The 27505-nt window shown below is 46.3% G+C and overlaps 1 protein-coding gene across 21 annotated transcripts in view; it reads left to right on the top strand.

The window, feature by feature from the left end:
• LOC110529212 (protein enabled homolog) overlaps nt 1-27505 on the top strand; it is a 150802-nt gene that overhangs the window by 57337 nt on the left and 65960 nt on the right. For 12 of the 21 annotated variants that reach the window (XM_090243011.1, XM_090243014.1, XM_090243017.1 and 9 more), the window contains exons 2-3: nt 7734-7899; nt 18045-18222. In XM_090243011.1, the coding sequence (XP_090099137.1) occupies nt 7734-7899; nt 18045-18222 (344 nt within the window). Of the gene's footprint in view, nt 1-7733; nt 7900-18044; nt 18229-27505 lie in introns of all 21 variants that reach the window. The other 9 variants (XM_090243010.1, XM_090243023.1, XM_090243027.1 and 6 more) reach the window with 1 other exon arrangement.

Raw genomic sequence — 27505 nt, forward strand, 5'->3', positions numbered from 1 at the left:
TCGACAGAGGCCTCCCTGTGGTGTAGCGCCTACAGGGGGCAGAGGAAGTGCCGTCGGTCTTCCCCAGGGAAGACTGACTGACTGATTGACTGAGGAGTCTGAAGGAAATCCAGAAAAACTGTTCTCTGCAGTTTATTTGTGAGACTTGGACAGTCAAACAAACCTCCACATGGGGTCTGTTCATTCGACTGTGTTGATGAAAATAATGATTTGGACCCGTTTCCACACCTAAATAATGGAGTGTTCCTTCCAAAAGAATTTGCATTCCTGTTCTTAGCAGTAAGAAACAGAGCGGTAATATGTTGCCATGTATTCTTTGGTAGGCATATAGAAGGCAGGCGCTGTATTGCGTAAGCAGGCAGGTCTAGCTAGTCCCTGGAGTGCTTTTCTGACGTCACCACCGCTAGCTTGCGCTCCCTCATCTCTCACATCCAGGCCCTTTGATGTTATATTTTGGTATAGAGACATTAACATTAATGAAGGGAAAGAAGGAAAACGCTCCCCTATTCATGTTCCAATTCCACCTAGCTCAAACGCTACAGCATTGTGTGTACTGTGTTTGTGTTTACTATAGAGTTCACGCTATATGACCCCTTCTGATATGTCTCTAAGGGGGTGGTGATACTCAGAGGAGTACTCTACCCTGTCCTTCAGAGAGGCTGAACAGAGCCCATGTAGAGCCAGCTGTGTAGGTGTACTGAGAGGGCCTAATGGGGAGATAAGGAGACTCTGAATGGAATCAGGACTATAATGAGAGGGTGTGTGTCTGTCTGGGTCTACTTAACAAAGCATTAAGGCCAGACTTGAAATACTACAATCTGCAACGAGAGAGAAGCCAGTGTCCTTAGCTTTGTTTTCCTACACTCCTCACTACACATCTATTAGTCAGGGCTCCACAACAACCTTCACTGGGAAGCTAGCTACTTACAGTACCTTCATTGTTTCGCTTTGTCAATTCTTCTGATTTCCCTTAGCTTCAGTGATGCGAAGAGCCTTTCTGGGTCAGTATCTGTGTTATGACAACAGTAAGCTATGGTACACACACACACATTACTCAACCGTTATGTGTTTGGTGGTCAGCCAATACCATTGCTTAGATGACTGTGCAGATTTTAATAAAGTGAAGGGGTAATGAACGCCCTCGCTGATGTTTATGGGGAAGGGCAGCCCTGCCACCACCAATGCCACGTTGCTACCTCAATCCCACTGAGAGGGGTGTGTGGCTCCACTAACACATGTTCCCCTGCCCTGGACACTTAGTCTGGGGTTGGATTCCTCTGAGTTCCAGTTGCCTGTGGTTGGAAAGTGGTGGCGGATCAGCTACCAAAGGCCTGCGTTATGTTTCAGATTCTCTCTGGTGGTTTAGACTAGAGCACCATACTGTACTTCATGACTCGTCTCCTTCATGACTCGTCTGATACAAGGAAACCAGTGGGAATGTGAAACTAGGAGCTTCGTTGTAGAATGCATTTGAATACGGAGTAGAGCAGTAGTCTGTGAATACATTTACAGCTCACTCCATTTCCATTGTTCTTCTCCATATATTAGCATGGGATATTATGCCCTAGTTCAGGGTCCACATATAACTGTTTTTGACCACATCCTTTCCTATTCCGCGTCATCTCTTTATCTAAGCAGTAGGATTGACTGTTGCGCAATACTTCCATTCTGTGTTATGCAGTGTTTCCTTTCTACCGACGACTGTGGGGTTTATTGCTGTCGCGTGTGTGTTTACACTGGGAACAGGACTGTGTCTAGTGGAGGTGTGTGTGTTAGGACTAGGAAACTTACTGTGTCTACTGGGATTTGTGGGTTCAAGTCTCTCTTGGCAGGTTATTAGCACTCTTTCACTACAGACTATAGCAGGCAGGCAGATATAGAACTGTCACTACAGACAGGCTACAGCAGGTAGGCAGTTCTATATCTGCCTGTAGTGACAGTTCTATAACTGTCACTACAGACAGGCTACAGCAGGCAGACAGATATAGAACTGTAACTACAGACAGGCTATAGCAGGCAGGCAGATATAGAACTGTCACTACAGACAGGCTACAGCAGGCAGGCAGATATAGAACTGTCACTACAGACAGGCTATAGCAGGCAGGCAGATATAGAACTGTCACTACAGACAGGCTACAGCAGGCAGGCAGATATAGAACTGTCACTACAGACAGGCTATAGCAGGCAGGCAGATATAGAACTGTCACTACAGACAGGCTATAGCAGGCAGGCAGATATAGAACTGTCACTACAGACAGGCTAAAGCAGGCAGGCAGATATAGAACTGTAACTACAGACAGGCTATAGCAGGCAGAAATAGAACTGTCACTATAGACAGGCTATAGCAGGCAGGCAGAGAGAGAACTGTCACTACAGACAGGCTATAGCAGGCAGGCAGATATAGAGCTGTCACTACAGACAGACTATAGCAGGCAGGCAGATATAGAGCTGTCACTACAGACAGACTATAGCAGGCAGGCAGATATAGAACTGTCACTACAGACAGGCTATAGCAGGCAGGCAGATATAGAACTGTCACTACAGACAGGCTATAGCAGGCAGGCAGATATAGAACTGTCACTACAGACAGGCTATAGCAGGCAGGCAGATATAGAACTGTCACTACAGACAGGCTACAGCAGGCAGGCAGATATAGAACTGTCACTACAGACAGGCTATAGCAGGCAGGCAGATATAGAACTGTCACTACAGACAGGCTACAGCAGGCAGGCAGATAGAGAACTGTCACTACAGACAGGCTATAGCAGGCAGGCAGATATAGAACTGTCACTACAGACAGGCTATAGCAGGCAGGCAGATATAGAACTGTCACTACAGACAGGCTACAGCAGGCAGGCAGATATAGAACTGTCACTACAGACAGGCTATAGCAGGCAGGCAGATATAGAACTGTCACTACAGACAGGCTATAGCAGGCAGGCAGATATAGAACTGTCACTACAGACAGGCTACAGCAGGCAGGCAGATATAGAACTGTCACTACAGACAGGCTATAGCAGGCAGGCAGATATAGAACTGTCACTACAGACAGGCTACAGCAGGCAGGCAGATAGAGAACTGTCACTACAGACAGGCTATAGCAGGCAGGCAGATATAGAACTGTCACTACAGACAGGCTATAGCAGGCAGGCAGATATAGAACTGTCACTACAGACAGGCTATAGCAGGCAGGCAGATATAGAACTGTCACTATAGACAGGCTATAGCAGGCAGGCAGATATAGAACTGTCACTACAGACAGGCTACAGCAGGCAGGCAGATATAGAACTGTCACTACAGACAGGCTACAGCAGGCAGGCAGATATAGAACTGTCACTACAGACAGGCTATAGCAGGCAGGCAGATATAGAACTGTCACTACAGACAGGCTATAGCAAGCAGGCAGATATAGAACTGTCACTACAGACAGGCTACAGCAGGCAGGCAGATATAGAACTGTCACTACAGACAGGCTACAGCAGGCAGGCAGATATAGAACTGTCACTAGACAGACTATAGCAGGCAGGCAGACATAGAACTGTCACTAGACAGACTATAGCAGGCAGGCAGATATAGAACTGTCACTACAAACAGACTATAGCAGGCAGGCAGATATAGAACTGTCTCTGCCCGGCTAAAGCAATTCAGTTCTAAAGATAGTCACAGTAGCTAATAGAATGCAAAAATGGAATGATTTCCTCTGATGAAAGAGGATAGATCACCTTCCGGCTACGCCACAATACTGTTTTGATTTTGAAATATTTCAGTGTTTTTTTAAGAGTAACTTAAAAATAGACTCGTACTGTGTTATTGACAAAGCAATTTGATGTTCCAATTACCTTCTAATGTACAGCCAGTAAGCATAGCGGTTATTATGGCTGAACGGTGCCTACCCTGTTCTCATGGGTCATCATATCAAAGATGGAGTGAGGCTTGTCTGTGAGCATGAGGTTGCTTATTGGTTGTTTTCCTTTGTGGAGTGAGGCTGGTGACCTTCATGACTCTGTCTGTTTGGCTGGGCTTAGTTTATTTTTAGTTCTGTATGCTGATGGGTGCTGAGAGTGAGGCGTGGGTTGAGTGAGATGAGGACGGTACTGCTGAGTAAGAGGCCCTCCCCTGTTCCTCCCTTCCAAAGCTTCCACTTCCCACATCAAGTCTGGCCTAGGGCCTGTCAGTGTTTAGCCAGCCTTGCAGTTCTGTTCTTATCTTGTTTTCTCCCTTTGAGGCTTTTGTGGAATTGCTCTCGGTCTCTCGGCCAGCTCCGGTCTGACTAGAGATCAATAATCATTGTTCCACCCGTTGGTTTCCTCAGTCGTGTAAAGACCACGACAACGCCTCTTCCCCCTCAGAAGGCTGAAAAGATTTGGCATGGGCCCTCAGATCCTCAAAGTTCTACAGCTGCGCCATTGAGAACATCTTGACTGGCTGCATCACTGCTCGGCATCTGACCGCAAGGCGCTACAGAGGATAGCCCCCAAAATGCAGCATTTTCTTACATTTCTACATATTCTGTACTCAGTTGAGGTCATTTCGACACTGCCACGCAGGGCAGCATGATATGGGCAAACAATGTAGGCCTTATGTTTAACCAAATATTGAAATTGAAATTTCGAGCAAAACACTTGGGTGACCTTTTGGAATCATGGAAATATAATGATTATTCTATAGAATATAATAGTGGGTACTTTGAATACAGTGTAGTTTGACAGGACATAGAGTTAAAATGCCAGGGAGGAGTTATTGTGACCGGATAGGAACCAAAAGTGTTTCCTAGGGGACATTATAGTCTTTGGCTACATTTGAATGTTTTCTCTTAGCTACTTCATGTAGCGAAAATATTCATGCTTCTCATATTCGTCTTTGATTTAGAAGATACTGTTGCATAAACAACATGCTGATTCAGGTCTACACCATCACTGTTATTATCAGGCTGTATAGCTAATTACAGTTGCTCTGACTCAGTAAATGTATTAGCTAGCGAGCCAGCTAACTATTTTTTTATTTATTTTACCTTTATTTAACTAGGCAAGTCAGTTAAGAACAAATTCTTATTTTCAATGACGGCCTAGTGGAACAGTGGGTTAACTGCCTGTTCAGGGGCAGAACGACAGATTTGTACCTTGTCAGCTCGGGGGTTTGAACTTGCAACCTTCCAGTTACTAGTCCAACGCTCTACCCACTAGGCTACCCTGCCGCCCCCTAGCGATTAGCATTAGCTGCTATCAAGATTTAGGCCCAACTTGCTAAGAAAATACAAACTATCTATTTGCAGATGTAACAAACACAAACTAATAGTGTAATTCTAGAATGCTAGTGGATTTATATTAAGAAGTGAAGTGAAAACAGCATAGTTGTCATCAACATTGCTGCATGTGCTGCGTTGACCATAAAAAAGCAAGTGTCTCGTGGTCGAGGAACAACATTCGCTCCTTGAGTGATGGGCGGTGCTAGGTCTATGTGGAAAGTGACATGGAGAGAAAGGGAGCATAGAGAGATGACTCAAGTAGCAATGTAAACTATATAATTGGACACTACATACAGGGTGTCACATTTTAACTATCCAAACATTCAAATGTCCTTATAGAAGGTAAAGTAAAAACCCAAACCTGTCCCTGCATCAATACCGGTATATAGTAAAATATGGGATACCGCCCAGCTCTACATCCAGGACCTCTATATCTGGCAGTGTCAGTGGAAGGTCCTAAACATTTTCAATGTGTTCAGCCACCCAAGACTGTTGTCTCTGCTGCCGTACAGAAAACGGTACCAGAGTGCCAAGTCTGGGACCAAAAGGCTCCTAAACAACTCCATCCCCCAGTCCATAAGACAGCTGAACTGTTAATCAAATGGCTATTTGTTTTGACTCCATTATTGCACTGGCTCTATGCGCACTCACTGGACTCTACCTGCGCACTCACTGGACTCTACCCGCGCACTCACTGGACTCTACCCGCGCACTCACTGGACTCTACCCGCGCACTCACTGGACTCTACCCGCGCACTCACTGGACTCTACCCGCGCACTCACTGGACTCTACCCGCGCACTCACACATGCTAACTACACTGACACTCCAACACACACACATGCATATTGTCGCTACACACACTCTTTCACACACACTGTTACTATTCTGTTTATTATTTAATTACATGTACATATTACCTCAACTACCTCGTACCCCTGCACATTGACTCGGAACCGGTACTCCTTGTATATAGTTTTGTTATTTTGTTACCATTTCTTAATTTTTGTACTTTTTTACTGTTGGGAAAGAGCTCGTAAGTAAGCATTTCATGGTAAATGTCTACACCTGTTTTATTCTGCGCATGTAACCAATACGATTTGTAACAACCGCCAGATGAAATGGATTCTGATTTATCAAGCAGAGCTGTGGAGAAGAGATGTTTCAAGCCTCTTTCAAAGAAGAAAGTGGAAAACGCGGGCGTTTCCCCTGCATGGTTTGTTGTTGAACAACACTGCCTTCTCCCCTGCTGACACTCACATGGGGAGAGTTTGTGTGGGGAGGTTCTCTCTCTCTCTCTCTCTCTCTCTCTCTCCTCTCACTGTCCCCTGGCTCTCCTTTGCTATCCTGTACCTTGTCCCCCTGGCTTTCTCTCCTCATTCTCTTACTTTTTTCCTTTCTCTTTTCCTCTTCTCACATTCTGCTCCTCTGTCTCCTCCCGTTGGAGTAGTTGCTATGGAGTGGGAGGCTGGGTGAAGCACGTTGGTGAATCATTCACTCTGCTGCCTGGCAGGGCCTTGGCCTACTTGTTTTGTCCCGCTAGTCGGTAACAGTTGTCAGGGATCACCCTACACAACTGTCATTGGACAAGTCTCAAATGACACCCATTTCTATAGCCTATACATTGAGTGTAAGTACACCTTCCTATTTTTTTGTTGCACCGCCCCATGTTGACTCCAATGCTTCCCACAGTTGTGGAATTGGCTGGATGTCCTTTGGGTGGTGGACTATTCTTGATAAACATGGGAAACTGTTGAGTGTTGTGGTTTGACACAAACCGGTGCGCCTGGCACCTACTACCATACCCTGTTCAAAGGCACTTAAATATTTTGTCTTTCCCATTCATCCTCTGAATGGCACACATGCACAATCCATGTCTCAATTGTTTCAAGGCTTACAAATCATTCTTTAAGCCTTCATCTATGCTGATTTTGAAGTGGATTTAACAAGTGACATCAATAAGGGATCATAGCTTTGTCTGCCATGGAAATACCAGGTGTCCTTAATGTTTTTTACACTTGGTGTGTAGTGCATTCGTTTTGAACAGAGCCCTGTGTGGTGAGATGGACCTGTCAGTTCTCACTGTGGACAGACAGAAGTCTGGTGGGTGACTGTTAAATACTAGACCTAGGCTATATGGTTTCCCCTCTGCAGGTGGACTGCCTATCATGTATATTCACACTCACTCACTCTGAAATATCTTTATGGATATTTGACTCCCTTAGACTCTTCTCCTTTTAATCATGTCCAATGTCATTACATAAACGACTTCTCCAATACCATTTCCCGCCCAGACAGCCACTGTATCACTTCCTGACTTTCAGGAGACCAAGAATGTTGCTGGGATGGCCAGGCTTGATTAACTCTGATCATCTGGAGGGGTAGTTCATTCTTACTGCTCTGCTTAAGGTAAAAACCAATGTCCCCCTGTGTACTGCTGCTTGTTAATGTGTCTCGCTTTCTCTCTCTCCTTCTCCTTCTCTCTGCAGTGAACAGAGTATCTGTCAGGCGCGGGCCGCTGTCATGGTGTATGACGATGCCAATAAGAAATGGGTTCCAGCCGGCGGCTCCACGGGCTTCAGCAGAGTGCACATATACCACCACACGGGCAACAACGCCTTCCGGGTGGTGGGACGCAAAATACAGGACCATCAGGTGACTCACTGGGACCTAGGCCTAGATGATGTGTGAAGCATAGTAGTGCTTACGGTATATGAATATAAATGCTACAGTATATAAAGCTTTTAAAAGTTGTGGTTAGTTTAAAGTGGTACTGGGATTTCACATGTGACTTGAAACTGCGCTGATCTGATGACTCTAGACTTCTTTATACTTTATTCCGTCTGACCTGTGTCAGTAGGAAAGCAGTCTGGCAGCCATCTTGCCTCTCTGTGTCTCTCAGGACGACCCAGTGTCTCTCAGGAATGACCAGCGCTGTAATTGAAAACAGGTCTGAGAGCTTTCCTGCTCCACCAGTCACTAGCACAAGACAGCCATGTCTGGACTGGCAGAGCCAAGGTCTCAAAAACATCAATCAATCTGTCTTTGTCCCTGGTCCAAGAGTGAAGCCCATGGTTAGCTATAGAGTCAACAGAGGGGGGCAACAATGTAGCTCCATGCCAGAGAGGAAACGTACGTCTCCTGCATTCCTCTCCACTGACTCTGGCTTACTGTCTTACTCCATATGATCTGATCGACCAGACAGCCAGTGATACACATCTGTATTTAATGAAGGGAACATTTTAGTGAAAAATTAGAGGATGGCCTGTTCTCAGGAAAAATAGAAGACCTATTTCGAGAAACGCAACACCAGGTGATGCTGAATCGTTTCCACGGCACCAGACTACACCGCTCTGATTGGCGGATTAGTGTCTGAGCTGATTGTTTTGTAGCCCTCTGTGTATTTCTAGTGTACACACTACTGATGACCTCGGCCCGAAACCGGCTCCTGGGTTTTTAGCAGAACCCCCCCCACCCCTCAATTCAGTTATGTCAGCAGGAACTGACAAACTCCGTTATTCTCATTACAAACAAACTGGTTCGTGAGCCTCCTATCTGCAACTCTCTCTCTCTTTCCCCTGAAAATTGATCCCCTGAAATAGACTTGAAGGAAGCCATGATGGACTGTTTTCAGCTTTAAGAGTGAATTGTTTTTAGTTTGAGCTGAGGTTTATTATCCTGCCATGGTTGGGACTGAACAGATGGTTAGCTTGGTCTGACTTGATCCTGCATTTGTCCTAAAAGAGTTTCCTCTACCTGTCTGGGAGCAACTCCCTCAGTGCATCAGACTGTTGTGATTTAGTTGATTTCACTGTAATGGTGTTCGTCAGTGGATATACTTTCACACCATCTAGTGCTGTTCCTTTGTTGATATAGGATCCCAGGGCCTCATTGGCATGCAGGAAGAGTGTTTGTGTAGAGGGCTGAGTGCAGTACTAGTGTAGTCCACTGAGGCATTGTGTACATCCAGGGATGGGCAACTGACGCAACATGTAATCATTTCAAAGATCATATAAGGAAATCGGTCAATTTAAATAAATTCACGAGGCCCTAATCTATGGATTTCACATGACTGTGAATACAGATGTGTATCTGTTGGTCACTGATACCTTTAAAAAATAAAAAAAAGTAGGGGCGTGGATCAGAACCAGTCAGTATCTGGTGTGACCACCATTTGCCTCATGCAGCGTGACACATCCCCTTCGCATAGAATTAATCAGGCTGTTGATTGTGGCCTGTGGAATGTTGACCTACTTCTCTTTGATGGCTGTGCGAAGTTGCTGGATATTGGCGGCAACTGGAACACGTTGTCATACACGTCGATCCAGAGCATCCCAAACATGCTCAATTGGTGATATATCTGGTGACTATGCAGGCCATGAAATAACATGGAAATGTTCAGCTTCCATGAATTGTGTACAGATCCTTGCTACATTATTATTCTGAAACATGAGGGGCCTCAGGATCCCTTCACGGTGTCTCTGTGCATTAAAATTGCCATCGATAAAATGCAATTGTGTTCATTGTCCGTAGCTTATGCCTGCCCATACCATAGCCCCACAGCCACCATGGAGCACTCTGTTCACAACGTTGACATCAGTAAACCGCTCTCCCACACGATGCCATACACATGGTATGTGGTTGTGAGGCCGGTTGGACGTACTGCCAAATTCTCTAAAATGACGTTTGAGGCAGCTTATGGTAGAGAAAGGAACATTCAGTTCTCTGGCAACAGCTCTGGTAGACATTCCTGAAGTCAACATGCCAATTGTATGCTCCCTCAACCCCATCTGTGGCGTTGTGTTGTGTGGCACATTTTAGTGGCCTTGTTCACAACAGAAGGTGCACCTGTGTAATGATCATGCTGTTTAATCAGCTTCTTGATATGCAACGCCTGTCAGGTGTATGGAATATCTTGGCAATGGAGAAATGCTGACTTACAGGGATGTAAACATTTGTGCACAACATTTTAGAGAAATAAGCTTTTTGTGCCTATGGGAAAATGTCTGGGATCTTTTATTTCAGCTCATGAAACATGGGACCAACACGTTGCGTTTATTTATGTTCAGTGTGTATTTTTTAGTAACGGAGTCGGTCTCAATTTACTATTGTGAGAATAGTAGAATACACAAGGTGCAACTTCAAAATGTGGTTGTGCGTCAGCAGTTTTTTGCTTATGTCAGTCAATTAACAAGTCTGCACACAAAAAAATAATATATTGCTAAATTACTTTCATGGTCGAATTACCGGCTGGGGGGCCCCATTTTTTATTTTTGTTAGTCACCGTCACTCACACACACATCCTATAAACAAATAGTAAAATGTGTAAAATTGTAGGAAATAAGCTGTTAAACAGCTCATTTTCCTCTCCACCCCATAGCAAAGTTAGTATAATTGCATGAAATTAACTCCAAAACGTACAAAAAATCATCAAGAGGGGGGCCACAAAAATGGAATGGATGTTTGATCACAAACCTACGAGCCACTGTGCCCCTCATGAGTTCAGATTTTTCTGTGGCCCCCACCCCCATCAAAGTTGGCCGTCTCTGATCCAGAGGCACAGAGGAGAGGACAGGGCCTTTTGCTGCGGTGGTAGATCCTGTTACATACTGTAGCGGCCTCAGGAGAGGCCCATGGGGGGAGAGCAGGATGGAGGAGCGGAGGACTGGTCAGACGATTGGAGGAAAGAGGCACTGCATTTCTAGCTAAAGTATGCATATCATTATCATGTCAGTTGGCTGGTTACAAACTCTAAAAGTGTATTTTAGTTCTAAGTCTAGTATCCCTCTTTATTGGAATGGTCAACTCTCCCAGAAGCTTAATAGTTAAACTTACTGGACTCAGTTGACAGGCTTTTATTCTCTCTGTGACATGTTTCTGGTGAGTATCATGCAGCCAGTGATTCAGACAGAGAGGTGTGGTATTGGGGGGAGGGGGTCAGACATAAGCACATAAGCCACAGTGGCTTCCTGATTCACAGTTTCCTGCCATAATAAGGTTGAGTAAATCCAGGAAGTTTGGACTCTCAGCGCGGTGCCTCGCTCCCCTCAGAGAACTGATTCCACGGAGGCCAGTTAAAGATGATACCAAAGCCAGCCCTGATGCAGGGGGTGACAATGACCGATTTGAGTGCAATCCTACTATTTCACTATTGGATTTTTTTCTTCTTTAAAGACTTTATGAAAAACCACTTATTTTTGTTTCCCCTGAAGCAATAAGCCCTGACCTAGTTCCTTCCCCCCATTCACCTTGTGAAGGTCTTGTTTCTGGAGTGCCTGACCCCGGTCCTCCTGCCTACTAGGCTACTTGCTGTAGAGCAGAGGTATTTAACGCAGTGGAAAAGCCTCTATGATCTTGTTTCATTTTACCAATGCAATAAAGAGCTTCTGTCACAGGCACTTTTGTCCTTACAGTTGATGTATATTGCGTATACTAAAAACACACTTCAGTTTCTAAATACTGATCCAGTAGTCTCTCGCCTGTGATGACGAAGGTTTTCATAGTACAGTCTCCAGTGTAGCGAGGTCTTGCTGTTGTCTCCACAGCTGCTGAGCGATGCAGAATCCATACCCTCAAGGCCCAGCCATGCCTTGTGATGGATGAGCACAGCAGACAGACCCCAGGAGTGTGTGTGTGTGAAGACACTGCGCGTGTGTGACCGTGTGTGTGAACAGCGTCATGGGAGGCTGTTTACCCAGTGACGCTGTGTATGACGAGGAGGTGTGACCAATCCATCCAACACACAGGTTTCGGTGGAAGCGGTGCCGGTCACCATGTGCTTTATCAGCAATCCCAGAACCCTCTCTGTCTTCTCCCTGACATCTCCCGTCCTGTGGGCCTGTCATTTTAATCCTGCTGCTGTTCATGTCAACACAATGGGGGAAAAAAATCCCTTCTCACATAGACACCATCACTGTAGACACATAACGTGCACACACGACTCGTAGATACTGCTTACACACCACCCACACCAGCCAGGCTCCATTCACATCTCCATCTGAACCTGAGGATTTATCTTTCACATGTAGGAGGAACTAGAGTCTTCTTAGAACTGGGTTCACATGATAATTAGACACAGTGTAAGCCCATGTTGACAGTGTTCTGTGTCTGCGTTCTGCGTCTGTCGCAGCTAACTGGTTACATTGTAGTAGCACAAGGACTAGATAAGATTTTCGTGAAGCATTTGTTAGACTTTCATAAGTCGTTATGTACCATCTAAGGATGACTAGACCCGGGACGATTAAAAAAAAATATATATATTAATTGTTTATTGAACCTTTATTTAACTAGTCAGTTGAACAAATTCTTATTTACAATGACGGCCTACCACGGCCATACCGTAACCTGGATGACGCTGGGCCAATTGTGCGCCAGATACCAGTATTGTAATATTTTTCTGTTGGTAAAAATGAACTCTCTTGTCCTTTTTAGAAACCTGCTGTATGTAAAACATTGCATGCTATAGCTTGGGAAATATATACATGCGAGTCTGGGTGAGTTTGTTTCCAACATTAGGTCCGTTTTCCTCAGTAAGTTTGGTTTCCTTGCCACAATACTAACGAGTATCACAATATTGGTATCATCCCGGCCCTAAGTATAACCCAAACCCAAGAGTTAACTCTAAACTGCATGACATGGAACATCGACCTGCAATAGGATTTATGTCGTCACAAATGTTCTGTTCATACTCTGCTTTAGTAAGTCAGTAAGTTGATAATAGAGGGACCTGTTTCTATATTGCATCATAACTCGGTCAGACTTCATACACTGACAGACTTGAATCTACATAATCCTGTAGCGTATTAATTAGGCTCTTCGATGGATTTCTGGTTTCTCATAATGAGCAGAGAAGTTCAAAAGTACACGCACTGTGTGATTTAGGATTGATGTGATTATTGACTTCTATCTCAAATTTCAGACAGGATAAATGCAAAATGTGTCGATTTAATAGCTCTTATTATTATCCGACTGACTGCTACCTGTCTGAATCTGTTTAATGGAGGGAATCGTTAAGGGAATCTTTAAGGGAATCGTTAAGAGAAAGACTATCTGTCTGGTTGTGGCGTTGGCCCCTCAGAGAACCTTTCTATTTTAAGAATGCAATATGAACCCAACAAAAACATGACCAAGAACCAGCACATTCAATTGCAGCATCTATGGGCTACTTTTCCCTTTGCAATGACTCTTTCAATTGGTGACAACAGCAGTGAAATCTATAGCTAGGCCTTGAATGCCTCTCCGAGCCTGACTCGTTTAAAGTCTAATAGGGGTCCAGAGTGATTCTCGGCCAGGATACAGTACAGCTGATTTCTGATAGGGGCTAGTTTAACTATTTGTGTGCTGTGTTTCTCTGGCTGGAGTCGAACCGACACCGTTTCGTTTTCTCTGCTCTTCTGTGTGCCTCAGTGAGCTCATCAACAATAAATTATAGAACAGATTATATAAATCTCTGGCCTGGCTGCCTAGAGGGAAAAAAAGTGAGAAACCTTCACATCTTCACTTTCAAGAGCCAAAGGAATGTTCTAATTCAATTATAGATTTTTGAAATGAACTTGGTGCAGATATTCTAGCTATTTTTTCCCTACAGCTTTTCGCAAACCTTAGCATTCTAGAAGTGAAGAACTACCTCAGGCTCTGAATGATTGCTTGTGAGCTGAACGCAGCTCATTCGATACCCTCCATTTGTTTATGAGAGGTGTGCTAATGTTTCTCTGACCTGAAGACTATAGACACAGGGTTGCTCTTTAGTCCTTTGCCAAAGCTGTTAAATAACCACATTTATCATTCAAGGTCAAGTGGTCAATGTTCCCTCCCCCCCCCAAAAAAAAAAATATTTTTTTTTTTGAATTTTACCCCTTTTTCTCCCCAATTTCGTGGTATCCACTTGTTGTAGTAGCTACTATCTTGTCTCATCGCTACAACTCCCGTACGGGCTCGGGAGAGACGAAGGTTGAAAGTCATGCGTCCTCCGATACACAACCCAACCAAGCCGCACTGCTTCTTAACACAGCGCACATCCAACCCGGAAGCCAGCCGCACCAATGTGTCAGAGGAAACATCTGGCCACCTTGGTTAGCGTACACTGCGCCCGGCCCGCCACAGGAGTCGCTGGTGCGCGATGAGACAAGGACACCCCTACCGACCAAGCCCTCCCTAACCCGGGCGACGCTAGGCCAATTGTGCGTCGCCCCACGGACCTCCCGGTCGCGGCCGGTTACGACAGAGCCTGGGCGCGAACCCAGGGATTCTGATGGCACAGCTGCCGCTGCAGTACAGCGCCCTTAACCACTGCGCCAGTACAGCCCCCTCTCCCCAAGATTTTGGCACTGAACAAATTTCCGGTCTGCTGAGCGCGATCTTGAATGTTGTGAAAATTCTGTGTAACTTCCGTCGCACGTTTACTGTGAACATTGAGGCTGTACCCGCTTCGCAGGTAGCCTAGTTGTTAGAGCATTGGGCCAGTAACCAAAAGGTTGCTGGATCGAATCCCCGAGCTGACAAAGTAAAAATCTGTTGTTCTGCCCTTGAGCAAGGCAGTTAACCCACTGTTCCCCAGGCGCCCGAGACATGGAAGTCGATTAATGCAGCCTCCGCACCTCTCTGATTCAGAGGGGTTGGGTTAAATGCTGATGACACATTTCAGTTTGAAGGCATTCAGTTTGTTCAACTGACTAGGTACTCCCCTTTAAGTTAGTTTTAACAGTGGCCAAGTAGGCTACTGTGGCTATTTAACTATAATGTAGGACTACCAAAGTGGCCTACCATCAAAAAAATGGAGATAACACATCCCATAACATTTTAACATGGAAATAGCTGTTCTATCATTTAGCCTACAGTAGCAGCCAATGTGTGGTGTTCAATGCCTACATTCCATGAGACAAAAAAACATGCAGAGCTTGACATGAAGCTGTTTATCCACTTGTCCTTCAGACAAGGTGACTGAACATATTTGAGGCAAGAAACCACTTTACAAAATAAATAATTATTATTCCCATTCTCTGCCTATTGGCTACTTAGCTTATTCAAGACCGTCTCAAAATACAACACTTTCCCTTTAAGACATAAAAGTCTCTTTACCTGACTCCCTGTTCAAAGATGGCTAGAAATACACACATTTTCTGCTCTCGTTGGAAGAAACCGCTATCCCATTGTTGACTATAAATGAGTTAACTGGGCTAATAACTCACTACCAAAGAGTATGAACAAATGTGCTCACGTGGCTACATGCAGCTCTCACTTTGATCTCAAAACAAGCACATTTACTCCCGACCGTTCATACTATAGACTAAACGCAGTCCAGTTCAAAGTGATATGGAGATTTCCATATAGGCCTACTTCAGCTATGATTGGTTATGGCGCTCCGGTCTGTGTAGAGTACGGGCCTGAGTCTGTCAATGCAATAGAATCCTACTCCAATGCCCTCTGCCTACAAGAAAATCTCTTGCACAGTAAGTTTTGCATACTAAATATTGCCTGTTTGTTTTGTTTCGGTATATTATACTGAAAGTGGCTAATATTGTGTTGATTCGAACACAATTCCGGCAGTAGAGCGAAACGTTGAGTGTTAACTAATGGGGGGAAACTGTAGCGGGCTCATTATTCTTCTGCACGGCAGTCTGAGGGGAGCTGTGCGCATTCACACAGCTCTGAGGGAACATTGGTAGTAGACTGACTGACTGAGATTGTATTAGCTGTAATGTATGACTCTTATGAACTCTAAAAACATAATTTCCTTACCTGTAATCACGATACACTTGTTTTGAGCAACACAAATAGTCAATCAAATGTATTTATAAAGCCCTTCTTACATCAGCTGATGTCACAAAGTGCTGTACAGAAACCCAGCCTAAAACCCCAAACGGCAAGTAATGCAGGTGTAGAAGCACGGTGGCTAGGAAAAACTCCCTAGAAAGGCCAACACCTAGGACCAGCAGGGTCAGAACCAGAACCAGGCTATGAGGGGTGGCCAGTCCTCTTCTGACTGTGCCGGGTGGAGATTATAACAGAACATGGCCAAGATGTTCAAATGTTCATAGATGACCAGCAAGGTCAAATAATAATAATCACAGTAGTTGTCGAGGGTGCAGCAAGTCAGCACCTCAAGAGTAAATGTCAGTTGGCTTTTCATAGCCGATCATTGAGAGTATCTCTACCGCTCCTGCTGTCTCTAGAGAGTTGAAAACAGCAGGTCTGGGACAGGTAGCACGTCTGGTGAACAGGTCAGGAGTTCCAAGGCCGCAGGCAGAACAGTTGAAACTGGAGCAGCAGCATGGCCAGCCCCCCGACACACAAACTACTGCAGCATAGGTACTGGAGGCTGAGACAGGAGGGGTTGGGAGACACTGTGGCCCTGTCCGACGATACCCCCGGACCAGATAGGATATAACCCCACCCATTTTGCCAAAGCACAGCACCCACACCACTAGAGGGATATCTTCAACCACCAACTTACCATCCTGAGACAAAGCAGGATAGACCACAATGATCTCCGCCACGGCACAACCCAAGTAGTCCTCGCAGTACTTCAGAATAGCTATCCAAACCATCTCACTCGCTCTCCCTATCCTTCTCCCTAGAAGTGCACCATAGTCCCTGTGCCAAGAAAGCACAGGTGGTGAAGGTAGGCAACCCTTACCTGCCATGCTGATCCTCAACACTGGTGCCCCTCAGGGATGTGTGCTTAGTCCCCTCCTGTACTCCCTGTTCACCCACAACTACATGGCCAAACGACTCCAACACCATCAAGTTTGCTGACAACACGACGGTGGTAGGCCTGATCACCGACAACGATAAGACAGCCTACAGGGAGGTCAGAGACCTGGCAGTGTGGTGCCAGGACAACAACCTCTCCCTCAACGTGAGCAAGACAAAGGAGCTGATCATGGACTACAGGAAAAGGCGGGCTGAACACACACCCGGTAACATCGACAGGGCTGTAGTGGAGTGGGTTGAGAGTTTCAAGTTCCATGGTGTTCATATCACCAACAAACTGTCATGGTTCAAACACACCAAGACAGTCGTGAAGAGGGCACGACAATGCCTTTCCCCCCTCAGGAGACTGAAAAGACTTGGCATGGTTCCCCAGATCCTCAAAGTTCTACAGCTGCACCATCGAGTGCATCTTGACCGGTTGCATCACTGTCTGGTATGGAAACTCCTCGGCATCCAACCGTACGCCGCTACAGACTGGAGTGAGTACGTCCCAGTATATCACTGGGGCAAAGCTTCCTGGCTTCTTGCCAGGACCTATATACTAGGCGGTGTCAGAGGAAGGCCCAAAAAACTATCAGACTCCAGTCAACCAAGTCATAGACTGTTCTCTCTGCTACCAAGTCTACATCCAAAAGGCTCCTTATTAACAGGTTCTACCCCCAAGCCATAAGACTGCTGAATAATGAATCAAGTGGCCTCCCGGACTATTTGCATTGACACAGACCCTTTTTTTTTTACACTGCTGCTACTCGCTGTGTATTATCTATGCATAGTCACTTTACCCCTAACTTCATGTACAAATGACCTGGACTATTTTGTTACTTTGTATTACATTTTTTGCTTTAGTTTATTTTGTAAATATTTTCTTAACCAACAATAGAGTTAAGGGCTTGTAATTAAGCATTTCATTTCACCTGTTGTATTCGACACGTGACAAATACAATTTGATAATTGTTTTGAGCATCACAAGTAGTCCTCTAAGGAATTGAAATTAGCTATCAAAACCATCTCAAAAACCATCCCTCTCTCTCGATCTCCCCCCCATCTCTCTCGATCCCCTCTCTCTCCCCCTTTCTATCCTTCTCCAGGTGGTAATAAACTGTGCCATTCCCAAGGGGCTCAAGTACAACCAGGCCACACAGACCTTCCACCAGTGGCGAGATGCCAGGCAGGTCTACGGACTCAACTTTGGCAGCAAAGAGGATGCCAACGTATTCGCCAGTGCCATGATGCATGCCCTGGAGGTGCTCAACTCTCAGGACTCAGGTGAGGGTGAGCTCTGCTGACCGACAGGAAGAATATCTGCTGTAATGACCTGAGATATCCGGGTCTCTTTGGTGTTTTGACAAATGCGAGGTGGTCTTGCCTGTTGCAGTTCTGTTGCTTCACCCATTGCAAGTAGTCGTAGTGAGAGGTGTCCTGCATGTTTAGTGGGCAAGGATGCACAACTCTTAGCTGATGTAGAAGCTGGGTAAGGGTTAGCCTTGGAGTGCTGTTCTCAGACACACTGGTTCATCTGACTAGGTATTGGTAGATTTAAGCAGGACCCAAGAGGTAGAGCGAAACCCTCTATAAATGTCATCACAGTTGAGCGTCACATTAAAACTACAGTACTCGTACTTGTGTTTACAGTCCACACAGATGACTCATCAATGTTTTGCCTCACTTTGCAGAATTTTTTGCTTCACTAAGCTGAATATGGTCGGGTGAAGGGAAAAAATAAATAAATACAAAGAAATGATTTGCGTCTAATTCGTTTTGATCCGCTGTTTATATTGGTTTGGCAGAATGACTCTCTTGTCCTCAGAGTGAGATCAAATGTTTACTGAGGACCTGCTCTCGTAAAATTGGATGCAATTAGACGTTCTGATGTGTGTCTTGGGAGGTTGTGTGTGTGTGTGTGTGTTTGGGGAACTCTGGGTCTGGCGCAGGGGCATAGTGAGGGGCTCAATCAAGGCCCTGTTCCTGACCCCCTCCCTCTGTGGCTGCAACAACTTGTGACTGACTAGGCCCTCAGGGGTTCCACACAACAGCAGTCACATTGAGCCTAGTATCTCTCACCGGGCCTTTTAGTCAAACTGTTTACTTATTGCTAACAAATGATGCATTGTTTTCAGTGGCGGCCATTTCTGTTTTCCAGATATGCTTAATCTCTGGAAAGGCTAGCTAGCGGCTGGCCTGGCAGTGTTCTGGGGGGATAGCTACAATGTATTTGTATTCTCTCCAAGCAGTAGTCTGCTGAGCCCAGCCCACAGTTACCTCAGATGGAGTGGCCTTGGAACAGACTGTGATTATGCTGGTTGCCTGCGCTGCCTTCGCTTAATTTGTTGACGGATGCGATGAGCCACTGCGTCTAATGTGAATAGCTTTCCTGTAATCTCCACCACCACGCCTGAGTAATATACACACTGTAGCTCTGGTGATATTTTCTCAATGAGGGCTGGCTGCCTGGGACAGAGAGAGGTGTGTTTGGTTGTTGGTAATATGATTGCAGAGTGGATCATCAGTCATTTTGAGAGATCTGACGGTTGTTGTTGTTTTCCAATTGCACACTGCACCCAATCTCTTCCCTGAGGGGAAAGTTATTGTTTTATAGTCTCCTTGCCACTGTTTGGAATAAGACAGCTTCTGAACTTCAGTCAATTTAACCAGGTCTGTATGAATGAATCCAGGTTTCAAAGCAAATACACTTGTATTTGTCACATGCTTCGTAGACAACAGGTGTAGCTTAACAGTGCCTTCTTACTGGTCATTCTCTGACAATGCAGAGTTGATGATGAGAGATTTTAAAAAAAGTATCAAATTAAATAGTGACACTTGGAATAAATACACAGTGAATAAATAATACAAATAATGCGTAAAAATAACATTGTTTAATAGGGAGTAGAAGATATTGTATCTACAGTGGTTTTCTGGATTTTTTTTTCTCATTTTGTCTGTCATAGTTGAAGTATACCTATGATGAAAATTACAGGCCTCAACTTTTTAAGTGGGAGAACTTGCACAATTGGTGGCTGACTAAATACTTTTTTTTACCCCACTGTATACACAGGGAGTACCATTACTGAGTTGATGTGCAGAGGTACGAGGTAATTGAGGTAGCTATAAGCCCCCCCCCCCCCCCCGAGAAAAGAATAATAAATGCAATAATTCCACCTCCCCAATACACCAACAACCAACAAAATATAAAAAAGACAAAGGAGAAACAGAAAACAACAAAGCAAAAAACAGAAGACATCAAATACAACAAAAATCATAACAGCAAGGCCAACTGAATATGTTTCGGTGCATGTATGGCACTATTTACATGTGTGTCTGTGTATGTGTGCATTTGAATGAGAGCGTGTGTGTGTATATTGCATGTGTACAAACACCTGCACCTCATCAGCCTCAGGCAATCCGGCATTAACTGTAACAACACTGCCCCTCAGTGTCATTCAAACTTACTTTTTGTTATGTTTTATTTTGACTTTATCTTTTAAACTTTTTATCTTTGACCGTCATTCTATCCCCCGTCCAGCAACTCTACTCCCACCTGTCTCCAATTCCACATGTGGATTTCTATACACCATATATCTTTCCACTATGCTGTGATGTTTAAAATACATGCAATCCATGGATTCTATTTGATTAGATAAATACTTTTACTAAGAGTTTTAGTAACTGACTGACCCAGTCGCTCAACAGTACTATTTCTAGGGTCAATTTTTGATAAATGTTATGCATTTTCAGCCATTCCTGAACCTGAGACGAGAAACATACTACCTGAGGGCAACACCAAAAGAAATGATCTTGATTCTGTATCCTCACAACAAAATCTGCAGAGCTTCGATGATAGTGTGGCCCAAATATTCAACATTTTGTTGGTGGCAAAAATGTCTTATAATAATTTTAGCTGAAAAGTTTCGATTCTTGCTTTATTTTATGTATCAACTCATACACCCTGTACCGTGGAATCGGTACATCATAAATCTCTTCTGAACTATTTTGCAATCTGTTTGGCACAGCTGTCAACATCCTGGTTCTCAAATGAAACTGGTATAGTTTCCTATTTATGCTGTTTTTATTCCTCTGCCAGTTTTGATCCTTTATATTGGGCAGACAGACCAGTTCCCTACCTCCTCCCACTGCCACCGGTCTCCTCCATTTTTTGGGGTAAAGCTGTAATCAATTGGTTGTAATCTTGGATTGAGTTCCCATGCAATTCAGAAAACTCCATGAAAGACAAATCTACCATTCCAATTTACAATATAATTTAAAAACAATATACCGTTTTCAAATATCTTTCCCATAAATACAGTTATTTCAGCCATAATATTTGTTGTATCTTTTCAGGGGGATGAAATTGAAATTGTAGTCAGCTCTGCAGTGCTTGTTTGAAAAAGAGCATCATTTTCAATTAATCGAAAATGAGACATGGCATCTGCACAAAGGCAAAAATGCATTTTTAAGCAATGGATGAGCTTTTCTTAGTGATCTACTTGAAGCATTTAGGGTTCAAATAACACTTTTGAATGAGTGAAGCTTTCAGAGGGGTTTAGTGCTTTTATATTTAATAATCTCAACCCACCCTATTCATTATATAGATAGGCACGCTTTATCTTGTCTGCGACGAACCAGGTAAAGCGTCAATACAGGGCTAAGATTGAATCATACTACACCGCTCCGACGCTCGTCTTATGTGGCGGGGCTTGCAAACTATTACGGACTACAAAGGGAAGCATAGCCGCGAGCTGCCAAGTGACACAAGCCTACCAGAGCTAAATCACGTCTATGCTCGCTTCGAGGCAAGCAACACTGAGGCATGCATGAGAGCATCAGCTGTTCTGGATGACTGTGTGATCACGTTCTCCGTAGCCGACGTAAGACCTTTAAACAGGTCAACATGCACAAGGCTGAGGGGCCAGACGGATTACCAGGACGTGTGCTCCAGGCATGTGCTGACCAAGGTGTCTTCACTGACATTTTCAACATATTTATTTTATTTTTATTTATTTTACCTTTATTTAACCAGGCAAGTCAGTTAAGAACAAATTCTTATTTTCAATGACGGCCTGGGAACAGGGAACTGGGAACTGCCTGTTCAGGGGCAGAACGACAGATTTGTACCTTGTCAGCTCGGGGGTTTGAACTCGCAACCTTCCGGTTACTAGTCCAACGCTCTAACCACTAGGCTACCCTGTCGCCCCATATCCCTGATTGAGTCTGTATAATCAACATGTTTCAAGCAGACCACCATAGTCCCGTGCCCAAGAACACAAAGGCAACCTGCCTAAATGACTACAGGCCCGTAGCACTCACGTCCGTAGCCATGAAGTGCTTTGAAAGGCTGGTAATGGCTCACATCAACACCATTATCCCAGAAACCCTAGACCCAACAGATCCACAGATGATGCAAATTCTATTGCACTCCTCACTGCCCTTTCCCACCTGGACAAAAGGAACACCTATGTGAGAATGCTATTCATTGACTACAGCTCAGCGTTCAACACCATAGTACCCTCAAAGCTCATCACTAAGCTAAGGATCCTGGGACTAAACACCTCTCACTGCAACTGGATCCTGGACTTCCTGACGGGCCACAGTGGTAGGCCTGATCACCGACAACGACGAGATGGCCTATAGGGAGGAGGTCAGAGACCTGGCCGTGTGGTGCCAAAATAACAACCTATCCCTCAACGTAACCAAGACAAAGGAGATGATTGTGGACTACAGGAAAAGGAGGACCGAGTACGCCCCCATTCTCATCGACGGGGCTGTAGTGGAGCAGGTTGAGAGCTTCAAGTTCCTTGCTGTCCACATCACCAACAAACTAGAATGGGCCAAACACACCAAGACAGTCGTGAAGAGGGCACGACGTGGCCTATGGGTCCTGAGATCCTCAAAAGGTTCTACAGCTGCAACATCGAGAGCATTGGTTGCATCACTGCCTGGTACGGGAATTTCTCGGCTAGTGTGTACGGCCCAGTACATCACTGGGGCTAAGCTGCCTGCCATTCAGGACCTATAAATCAGGCAGTGCCAGAGGAAGGCCCTAAAAGTTGTCGACTCTGCCCCTGTCTCCCACCCTGAATCTGCCCCTGTCTCCCTCCCTGACTCTGCCCCTGTCTCCCTCCCTGACTCTGCCCCTGTCTCCCTCCCTGACTCTGCCCCTGTCTCACTCCCTGACTCTGCCCCTGTCTCACTCCCTGACTCTGCCCCTGTCTCACTCCCTGACTCTGCCCCTGTCTCTCACTCCCTGACTCTGCCCCTGTCTCTCACTCTGCCCCTGTCTCTCACTCTGCCCCTGTCTCTCACTCTGCCCCTGTCTCTCACTCTGCCCCTGTCTCTCACTCTGCCCCTGTCTCTCACTCTGCCCCTGTCTCTCACTCTGCCCCTGTCTCTCACTCTGCCCCTGTCTCTCACTCTGCCCCTGTCTCTCACTCTGCCCCTGTCTCTCACTCTGCCCCTGTCTCTCACTCTGCCCCTGTCTCTCACTCTGCCCCTGTCTCTCACTCTGCCCCTGTCTCTCACTCTGCCCCTGTCCCTCACTCTGCCCCTGTCCCTCACTCTGCCCCTGTCCCTCACTCTGCCCCTGTCCCTCACTCTGCCCCTGTCCCTCACTCTGCCCCTGTCCCTCACTCTGCCCCTGTCCCTCACTCTGCCCCTGTCCCTCACTCTGCCCCTGTCCCTCACTCTGCCCCTGTCCCTCACTCTGCCCCTGTCCCTCACTCTGCCCCTGTCCCTCACTCTGCCCCTGTCTCCCTCCCTCACTCTGCCCCTGTCTCCCGCCCTCACTCTGCCCCTGTCTCCCGCCCTCACTCTGCCCCTGTCTCCCGCCCTGACTCTGCCCCTGTCTCCCGCCCTGACTCTGCCCCTGTCTCCCGCCCTGACTCTGCCCCTGTCTCCCGCCCTGACTCTGCCCCTGTCTCCCGCCCTGACTCTGCCCCTGTCTCCCGCCCTGACTCTGCCCCTGTCTCCCGCCCTGACTCTGCCCCTGTCTCCCGCCCTGACTCTGCCACTGTCTCCCGCCCTGACTCTCCCCCTGTCCATCAGCTCTTTGTTCCCGAGTAGCCTATCGCCTGACTAGTGTATCTGGGTCTGTTTCCCCCAGTGACCTCTAGCCCTCATCTCTCCCTGAGGCTGAATGCTTGGTTCTCACTGAACTTTTCTAGCCTGTATTAATTACCCGATAGTGATGAGCTTGATTATGGGAATGGTGATGACATTCTCCAGCGGTGTGGGTGTTCTCACACTATCAAAGCCTGCCTGTTGCAGCCTGCCTCTGACAGGAGGAGACCCTGGGGTCTGCTTGCACTTTGAAGGAGTCTAAGGATATCCTCAGTGTGCATGTATGTGTGTGAGAGCGAGAGGGAGGGAGTGAGTGAGGATGTTTCAGTCCTCTCCAATTCCCCTGTCTGTTTGCAACAACGTTTGTAGTGTGAGCTGTCTTAATAACGACATAACCAAGGACTTTTCTCTGACGCCCTCTTCCTCTCTCCTTCCTTCCCTTCTCTATCCTCCTTATCTCTCGCTCTGCTGTTCTCCTTTGTTTTTCTTTCTCCCCTCGTTAGAGAAGGGGGGGGGGGGGGTTGTTAGCTGTTATTCTTTTTGCTGAACTCCTCCAGTGCTGAGTTTGCAGAATTCCCCTGTGTTTGGTTGGGGGCTTAGACTTGGTGCTAGAGGCTGAGGCTCGTTATCAGGGCAGGGGATCTGCTCTGTAGCCGAGGCTGCATATGGGCTAGACTGGGGTGGAGGCTGGGAGCTGGAGCGCCACAGGCTTTATAATGCAGAGAGTGTTAGCCTGGCCCTGCCAAAGCCCTGCCAGGCTGACAGAGGGAAAAGGGGAGGCGAGGTACGATGGGACACTAATTGGCCCAGCCTCAGTCAGAGACCCATTTGTGTTCAGTAAGCTGTTTACAGCAGCACAATCCAGCATAGTAATGGGGCCTGATGGGGCTGGATAGGCCTGCCTTGATGGGGTTTCAGCAACCATAGAGGGCTGGAACAGGCTGGCCCGCCACTGAAGGCCCGCCACTGAAGGCCCGCCACTGGAGGGCCCAGTGCAGCCAAGCTTTCTCCTATACTTGTCCTTAACTGAGATGGAAACGTATTGTGTGCAGTAGTTCTCGTCAGGGGTGTGCAGAGAGGAGCTCAGCACTTACACAGGTTCGGTTGAGTCCACCCAGGCTACAGCTGAGGTACAGCAACCCTGTTTGAGAGGCACTTTGAGAACTGTAGTTAAGATATGGATCTGATTTTCTGCTCTTCTCTGCCTCCTGTTGGTCGTACATAGAACTGCGCACAGAGGCACTCCAGTGTTATTCTTATCATCCAATGTGATGACACTCCTGTTCTATTAGGTGTCCCTTTTAGACATGATAAGCCTTCCATGACACAAGGCTCAACATCATTCACTCCCGGACTGGGATTTATCACCGGACAAGAGAGGAACGGAGTCACGCTAGTCTATCTTTTTATAATACTTGCTATTTATTTCACCGCTAGCTAAATCCAGTGTTGACATGATTTACTGAGGCCTGTTCTGCCTGTGGTTTGTGCTGTATGTAGATCAAGCTGCTGTGTGTTCTGTTGCATACTCTGCACTGTGATTAGTCCTGCCTCTCTCTCCATTGTTCCTCCACTGGAAAACTGATGCTGCTGCTTGGGAGGAGGAGAGAAGAAAAACGCAGGGTGATGGTTCTGTCTTTTGCTGGCAGTGCAGGATTTTACTGCCTTTGGTGTAAGTGTGTAGCTCTTTCTCTTGAATGAATGAGTGTGTGTGCTTTATATGTGCGCATGGGTGTCTCCTACTGTACTTCCAGAAAGCCCTCCTCTCTCCCTATATCCCTGGAGTTTCTACGGTCTCTATAGTATCTGGTCTAATTTTAGCAGAGTGAAATGTGTGGTTGGGAATCACATGGCAGGCAGTCGGAGCTAGGCTGACACTGACACCGGAGCTGTCTCCGCTTACCGTGCTGCTATTGCCTGAGACTGTGTGGCATGTGGGCTTTTCTCAAAGAAATGGCTGTTGTCACATTCCTTCCCAGTCAGAACACTAAATGACGGAAGTGACTGAGCCACAGGACAAAGGGCAGAGCGGACCCCTGGAGATCAGGGTCAGGGACGTAATGGATTCAGAGTTCAAAACAGAGTTTGCTCTGTTTAGGCCCTGTGATGAGGTGTTGTAGTCCGCAGACAGATGAGTACATACTCTAACAATGAGCTATTGGATTGTCTGTATGGAAATGTGTAATGTGAAATTTGGTTTACACAGAAACCGTCTGGACCAAAACAAACTGTACCTTTTCTGTGTTGAGCACCGAGTCCCAGGTGCTGTAATATGAACTGTTGTCATAACAGCACTGGGAGTGTTTTTCTCGTCCTCTTTACTGAGAAGGTGTGTGTGTGTGTGTGTGTGTGCACGCCAAGACAAAGGAGCGATCGGTTACCGTCAGAGACGAGGCAGTGTTTGTGGCCTGGTGAGGTCGTGTGACGTTTGGAAGGTCGAGTGTTTCTGGTAATACACGTCAGTCAGATGACTGAGGGGTCGAGTCTGGTGGAGCCTGTCTGTGACCCTCCTCGGGTCACACCAAAGCAACTGTTCTCCCCATGTCTAGGTCCAACCTCATTGAACCCCAAGTCAAAGAGCTGTAGTGTGGTGCTAAATGTTTTGGGCAGTAGTGACGTTAGTTCTGGGCTTTGACCTGGGCTCACTCTGTCAGTCATGTCCTGTAACCCATAGAGGCCCATACAGACAGATGTCCTCAGTCTACCTCCCTCTCTCTGCTCTCCTAAAATGGGTAAAAAAGGACTGGACTGAAGGTCTGGTCAGGCCGCTGAACGCCGGTCAGTGTTCTGGTCAGGCCGCTGAACGCCGGTCAGTGTTCTGGTCTGGCTGTAATACCCTCCTTTTCATCTGGCTGGAGACAGATTGATATGGAGAGAGAGGAAAAAGAGAGACATAAGATAAATGAGGCAGTGTGCGGGTAAGGTCCATGTAAGGCTACAAAGCACCAAGTTGAAAGGTAGAGGGAAAGTGTTTTTCAGACGTGGTCCTGTAGCATAATACTCCACAGCTTCTGTTTGGGTCTTCATGTTGTCAGATGGCCATCTGAGCCCCGGGACAAACAGCTGAACACAGTCGGACTCTGCACAGTGGGGTCCCTCTCTTTGGGGGTGTCCCCTGGCCCCTAAAACCTCCACCCACTGCCCTGTGCAGCCCCCATTCTGCCCACTACACCCTAGCAACACAGCCCAGCCTGGAAGCATGGTGTGAGGGACCAGGGGTAGATTTATTGATGGGCACCTTTTTGGGGGTATAAATACTGTGTTGTGATGGCCTGTTGCCAGAGCAGAATACAGGGCGAGTGTGTCTGTTACCATGACTTCCTCAGTGTGAGAACAACGCGGGAGCTGGGTTGACTGTGGTTCTGTTTGGCCCACCGTTGCCCGTCATAGAAACATCCCTGAGCCAAAATAAGTTTGTTTTTGCAGCTAAAGTCCCTGCCTTTTTTTAAATGGGTGCAGACAGAGTAGGGGGGTTGGACACTGACACCCTCCACCGTGT

The sequence above is a fragment of the Oncorhynchus mykiss genome, chromosome 8 (genome assembly GCF_057628025.1).
Source record: "Oncorhynchus mykiss isolate SJ-2025 chromosome 8, ASM5762802v1, whole genome shotgun sequence".
Classification (NCBI taxonomy): domain Eukaryota; kingdom Metazoa; phylum Chordata; class Actinopteri; order Salmoniformes; family Salmonidae; genus Oncorhynchus; species Oncorhynchus mykiss.